The 6,935-nt window shown below is 45.2% G+C and overlaps 1 protein-coding gene across 3 annotated transcripts; it reads right to left on the minus strand.

The window, feature by feature from the left end:
* Positions 1–324: 324 nt before the first annotated feature.
* Positions 325–6,706, minus strand: LOC138975476 (basic proline-rich protein-like). Of its 3 annotated transcripts, none has more exons than XM_070348169.1 (5): positions 6,622–6,706; positions 2,113–2,386; positions 1,102–2,034; positions 702–1,023; positions 325–456 (listed from the first exon to the last, which is right to left on the minus strand). In XM_070348169.1, exons 1-4 carry the CDS (start codon positions 6,687–6,689, stop codon positions 724–726), a joined length of 1,575 nt encoding a protein of 524 aa, XP_070204270.1. In that variant the 5' UTR covers positions 6,690–6,706; the 3' UTR covers positions 325–456; positions 702–723. The 3 variants fall into 3 exon arrangements, with proteins under 3 accessions (XP_070204270.1, XP_070204269.1, XP_070204268.1); XM_070348168.1 differs by having other exon boundaries at positions 1,102–1,548; positions 1,627–2,386; XM_070348167.1 differs by having other exon boundaries at positions 1,102–2,386.
* Positions 6,707–6,935: the final 229 nt, after the last annotated feature.

Genomic DNA, 6,935 nt, shown 5'->3' on the forward strand with positions numbered 1-6,935 from the left:
AGACAAACGGACAGACAGACATATAAACAGACAGAAAAACAGACAGAAAGACAGACAGACAGACATGCAGACAGACAGTCAGACACCTAGACAAAGAGAGACAAAAAGACAGACAGACTGACTGACAGACAGACACTAAGACACAGACAGACGACAGACAGACGGTAGGAGAGATAGCGAAGAAATACTGACAGTTAGACCGACACACAGACGAAAAAACACACGTAAACGCTTCCCAATTAACCACACCCAGTCAACACACCATTTAGTCGTGTCCATTACATGTTGTCACACATGCGACTCATATCAGTACCACACAAATGATGCAATTTTTCTCTTTAATTTCTTTAGTTCCATCAGCGAAACCACATGACCGGCCGATTCTGATTTGACACAAACTCTTTGCAGGAGAATGTCTATCCACACACACAAATCTTGTCAGCGTAGAATTAGGACCTGAAACAAATGAAAAATGCAAAAACAAATAAACAAGAGAGATGAATGGACGAATGTTTAATACAATATACGACACAACCTTCATGATAATATTTTATTTAGTCACACAAAAAAAGTCTGTCACCGGCAAAATACCAGCGCCTGAAACATGCAAAATGAAGTAACAAGGGAGGTGAATGGATCGAATGTTGAATACAATACGAATCGAATACATTAGACGCAGAGAGAAGCAATATAATACAAACCATGCGATATTCAGTTTCGGTTTCAGAAGTCATCGCCGGGTGGTGGTGGTGATCCATCGCGTGGAGCCTCTCCGGTTGGTGGTGGTGGTGGTGATCCATCGCGTGGAGCCTCTCCGGTTGGTGGTGGTGGTGATCCATCGCGTGGAGCCTCTCCGGTTGGTGGTGGTGGTGATCCATCGCGTGGAGCCTCCCCGCCGGGTGGTGGTGGTGGTCTCCTAGGAGACCTTTTCTGGCGGTCACCGCCAGGTGGTGGTGGTGGTGGTGGTGATCCATCGCGTGGAGCCTCTCCGGTTGGTGGTGGTGGTGATCCATCGCGTGGAGCCTCTCCGGTTGGTGGTGCACCCCTTTTCTGGCGGTCACCGCCGGGGGGTGGTGGTGGTGGTGATCCATCGCGTGGAGCCTCTCCGGTTGGTGGTGGTGGTGATCCATCGCGTGGAGCCTCTCCGGTTGGTGGTGGTGGTGGTGATCCATCGCGTGGAGCCTCTCCGGTTGGTGGTGGTGGTGATCCATCGCGTGGAGCCTCTCCGGTTGGTGGTGCACCCCTTTTCTGGCGGTCACCGCCGGGTGGTGGTGGTGATCCATCGCGTGGAGCCTCTCCGGTTGGTGGTGGTGGTGATCCATCGCGTGGAGCCTCTCCGGTTGGTGGTGGTGGTGATCCATCGCGTGGAGCCTCTCCGGTTGGTGGTGGTGGTGATCCATCGCGTGGAGCCTCCCCGCTGGGTGGTGGTGGTGGTGGTCTCCTAGGAGACCTTTTCTGGCGGTCACCGCCAGGTGGTGGTGGTGGTGGTGGTGATCCATCGCGTGGAGCCTCTCCGGTTGGTGGTGGTGGTGATCCATCGCGTGGAGCCTCTCCGGTTGGTGGTGCACCCCTTTTCTGGCGGTCACCGCCGGGGGGTGGTGGTGGTGGTGATCCATCGCGTGGAGCCTCTCCGGTTGGTGGTGGTGGTGATCCATCGCGTGGAGCCTCTCCGGTTGGTGGTGCACCCCTTTTCTGGCGGTCACCGCCGGGTGGTGGTGGTGATCCATCGCGTGGAGCCTCTCCGGTTGGTGGTGGTGGTGATCCATCGCGTGGAGCCTCTCCGGTTGGTGGTGGTGGTGATCCATCGCGTGGAGCCTCTCCGGTTGGTGGTGGTGGTGATCCATCGCGTGGAGCCTCTCCGGTTGGTGGTGGTGGTGATCCATCGCGTGGAGCCTCCCCGCCGGGTGGTGGTGGTGGTGGTCTCCTAGGAGACCTTTTCTGGCGGTCACCGCCAGGTGGTGGTGGTGGTGGTGGTGATCCATCGCGTGGAGCCTCTCCGGTTGGTGGTGGTGGTGGTGATCCATCGCGTGGAGCCTCTCCGGTTGGTGGTGCACCCCTTTTCTGGCGGTCACCGCCGGGGGGTGGTGGTGGTGGTGATCCATCGCGTGGAGCCTCTCCGGTTGGTGGTGGTGGTGATCCATCGCGTGGAGCCTCTCCGGTTGGTGGTGCACCCCTTTTCTGGCGGTCACCGCCGGGGGGTGGTGGTGGTGGTGATCCATCGCGTGGAGCCTCTCCGGTTGGTGGTGGTGGTGATCCATCGCGTGGAGCCTCTCCGGTTGATGGTAGTGGTGATCCATCGCGTGGAGCGAAGGCAACCGCCATGCTAATAGCAAGGGCAAAGGTCAAGAGTTTCCACATCTTGACGGTTAGGGCTGGCTTGGTCGGTCTGAAGTCAGAAATCAATCGTGTCCAAACACTTTTCAGAGTGAACTTAGGATACAGGTGGGTTTTTTTCTCCTATGGTCTAAGAAAACAACGTGTGAACAATTAAAATCACCATCTCAGATCTGGCCAAGCTTTCACAAGGGGTAGTGGCTTTCCACCGGGCTAGTGGCTTTCCACCGGGCTAGTGGCTTTTAAGAATTAATTCATCCAAATATTCACACTCTGAACCCTTCTGACAAGCATCGCTCCACGGCTATTATCTCCCATATGTTTTTCGCGAGCACTGATCTAAATTTGAGATCAGTGTTCGCGAGACGAAAATTATTGCAGATTGGCCGACTTCGACAGTGATCTCCGTTCTGTTCTTCACAGTTATGATAAAGACATCGTTCTAAGGTCAAAACAAGTCAAAATTTTGGGACTGCTGCCGGAAGGAGACCGTAACCAGTCACTGTCAACTGGTTACAGAAAAAAATCGTCTGCTCCAGTGAGCGCCGAAACCAAACGGTTGATTATCACGTGACACTTTTGCCATATTTAGAGTTGTTTGCACAGTAAATACAGCCGCGAAAAATAGCTCGCTTGAAACTGTCTTACATATCAATTCCTTTGTAATTTAAAAATTACAAAACACCATGAAAAATCATTATCGACGATCGCGAATCTGCTTATCTCAATAATACATTACAAAAAGCTCTAAATATGTAAAAAAAAAAAATTAAAAAAAAAATAATCGGTTTCCTTGCCAGACAAGGAAACTCAAGGCATCCTGTCAGGGAGAGAATGAGCCGAACTCATTTTGACCTGAGTTCAGGATGACTCTGAACATGACAGGAAACGCCTAATATATTCATTTGTGTTAGGTATCTGTTTAACACGAGGAACGGTCTTATCCCATGTAGAAGTTTAGGCAGGTCAGAGACAGTGATTAGAAATGTTCTGTCAGGCAGGACTATGCCTCTCAGGTGCGAGGACATTGTGTCAACTTTGACAGAAATTAATCTTGCCCAGAACTTTTTGAGATTGAATTTGTACATAAAGTTTTGTCCGTGCGTCCAGTGTTACAGTGTGAAAGGAACTATTGTTGACAGATAGAAACGAAAGGTGTCCATAATTATGTAAGAGCGTTGTTTGGCTACAATTCTTCCAATGCTTCGTTTGGTCAAGGTGAAGGAGATTATCTGAAGACAAAACTGTATTGTGCCCAGAATGTTTTGAGATTAATGTATGCTTACAGTTCTTTTCAATGCTTCTTGCAATGCAAGGAATTTATCTGAAGTCATGAGTATACCGTGTCTGGAATCTGTTTAGATTACAATTTGTTTTTTTCAAAGCTCCCAATGGTATAATGTGCAAGTAGAATTCCTAAACACAGAAATGAATCGTGAAAGCAAAAATAGATTAGGCTCTGGATATTTGAAGATTACAATTTAATAAATGCATGTAGTTCTTTCAAAGCTCCCTGTATCTAGCCCAGGTACATAGAGATTGTCTCACGACAGAAATGAATCGTGCACAGAATGTTTTAAGATTTAACATATTTTTATTACAGTTCTTTCAATCAATGCTTCCTGTGGTTTAAAATATCCAGGCGATTGTCTGAAACCATAATGCGTTGTGCCCAGAGACTTTTAAGATTGAAATCAGGTTACAGTTTTTCAATGTTTCCTATACTATAAGGAGCAAACAGGTTGACTCGAGGCAGAAATGAACTTGCCCAGAATCGTTTTTTTTACAGTTAGTCAAGTTTTGACTAAATGTTTTAACGTAGAGGGGGGAATCGAGACGAGGGTCGTGGTGTATGTGTGTGTGTGTGTGTGTCTGTGTGTGCGTGCGTGCGTGCGTGTGTGTGTGTAGAGCGATTCAGACTAAACTACTGGACCGATCTTTATGAAATTTGACATGAGAGTTCCTGGGTATGATATCCCGAGACGTTTTTTTCATTTTTGTGATAAATGTCTTTGATGACGTCATATCCGGCTTTTCGTGAAAGTTGAGGCGGCACTGTCACGCTCTCATTTTTCAACCAAATTGGTTGAAATTTTGGTCAAGTAGTCTTCGACGAAGCCCAGACTTCGGTATTGCATTTCAGCGTGGTGGCTTAAAATTAATTAATGACTTTGGTCATTAAAAATCTGAAAATTGTTTTTTTATAAAACGATCCAAATTTACGTTTATCTTATTCTCCATCATTTTCTGATTCCAAAAACATATAAATATGTTATATTTGGATTAAACACAAGCTCTGAAAATTAAAAATATAAAAATTATTATCAAAATTAAATTTTCGAATTCAATTTAAAAACACTTTCATCTTATTCCTTGTCGGTTCCTGATTCCAAAAACATATAGATATGATATGTTTGGATTAAAAACACGCTCAGAAAGTTAAAACGAAGAGAGGTACAGAAAAGCGTGCTATCCTTCTCAGCGCAACTACTACCCCGCTCTTCTTGTCAATTTCACTGCCTTTGCCATGAGCGGTGGACTGACGATGCTACGAGTATACGGTCTTGCTGCGTTGCATTGCGTTCAGTTTCATTCTGTGAGTTCGACAGCTACTTGACTAAATGTTGTATTTTCGCCTTACGCGACTTGTTTACAGTTCTTTCAATGCTTCCTGTGGTCTAAGATGCAAGGAGATTGTCTAAAAATTTGATTGCATCGTGCTCGGAATCTTTCAGACTGAAACTGGGTGCCAGTTTTTTTCAATGTTTCCCAAACAATTCGGAGCGAACAGATCTTCTCAAGACAGAACAGAATCGTGTCCAGAATCTTTTGAGATTGAGATCTGTCTACAGTTCTTTCAATGGTTCCTGTGGTCTAAGTCCAAGGACATTGTCTGAAAATATGATTGTGTGTGGATCATTCCACAATCTCGTGCCCAGAGCTTAGGATACAGGTGTTTTTTTCCCCTATGGTCTAAGAAAACAACGTGTGAACAATCAAATTCACCATCTCAGATCTGGCCAAGCTTTCACAAGGTGTACGGCCACCGGGCTAGTGGCTTTTAAGAATTAATTCATCCACATATTCACACTCAGAACATGACAGGAAACGCCCAATATATTCATTTGTGTTAGGTATCTGTTTAACACGAGGAACGGTCTTATCCCATGTAGAAGTTTAGGCAGGTCAGAGACAGTGATTAGAAATGTTCTGTCAGGAAGGACTATGCCTCTTAGGTGCGAGGACATTGTGTCAACTTTGACAGAAATAATCAGATTACAGTTTGGGAATAGTTCTGTCCAAGCTCCCTGTATGTAGCCAAGGTACAAAGAGATTATCTAAGACAGAAATGAATCGCGCACAGAATGTTTTAAGATTCAAACTTTGTTGATCAAAGTTCTTTCAATGCTTCATGTGGTTTGAAATATCCAGGCGACTGTCTGAAAATTAGATGCATTGAATGTGCCCAGAGACTTTTAAGATTGAAATCAGGTTACAGTTTTTCAATGTTTCCTATACTATAAGGTGCAAACAGGTTGTTTCAAGACAGAAATGAACTTGCCCAGAATCTTTTGAGATTGAGATTTGTTCTTTCAATGCTTCCTGTGGTCTATGATGCAAGGACAGTGTCTGAAAATATGATTAAATCGTGCTCGGAATCTTTCAGACTGAAACTGGGTGACAGTTTTTTTTTTTTAATGTTTCCTAAACTATCAGGAGCGAACAGATCTTCTCAAGGCAGAACAGAATCGTGCCCAGAATCGTTTGAGATTGAAATTTGGTAATAGGTCTTTCAAAGCTTCCTGTGATCTAAAATCTAAGGACATTTTCTGAAAACATGGTTGGATTGTGCCCAGATTCTTTTAAAATTGAAAGTGTTATAAGGAGCAAACAGATGTCATCAAGACAGAAAAGAATCGTGCCGAGAATTCTTTTTCAGATTAAAATTCGTTTACAGTTCTATCAATGTTCCTTATGGTTTCAAGTGCATCCCTTGAAACAGAATGAACTGCGAAGCCAATAATGACGATTGACATTTGGTTATAATTCATTCAATGCTTCCAATAGTCCAAAGTGCAAAGAGATTGCCTGAAGAAATGAGTCTTGCCCAGAATCTATTAAGACTGAGACATTTTAAGATTGAAATTAGGTTGCACTTCTTTTAAAACCTCTTAATATGCTCCAAGGTGCAAGAAAATTGTCTGAAGACAGACATGCAGCCTTTGATATTGAAAAGCCTCATCAAGAAAGAAAGAAAGTTTTAGATAAGATAATGTAAAAACTCACCTGAGAGGTAGAACTTCTGAAGACCTGAAGACCTGAAGAGAGACCGATGCGGACAGCAAGTTTTGCATCAGCTTTTATACATCACTCTTCTTCAAAACGGCACAGCATATTGAAACTTGATTCTAGCCCACAATAAAAACGGTGGCAGTGGATGGGGGCCGGGGGGGGGGGGGGGGGTTGTTCAGTGTCATGCTGCGAGATGGGGTGATACTGTGCGTAGGTGTGTGTGGGTGTGTGTGCGCACATGCGTGCGTTTGTATGAGCGTTTGTGTATGTGTGTGTGTGTGTGTGTGTGTGTGTTTTTGTTGATTCAG

Source organism: Littorina saxatilis, linkage group LG9, assembly GCF_037325665.1.
Source record: "Littorina saxatilis isolate snail1 linkage group LG9, US_GU_Lsax_2.0, whole genome shotgun sequence".
Lineage (NCBI taxonomy): Eukaryota > Metazoa > Mollusca > Gastropoda > Littorinimorpha > Littorinidae > Littorina > Littorina saxatilis.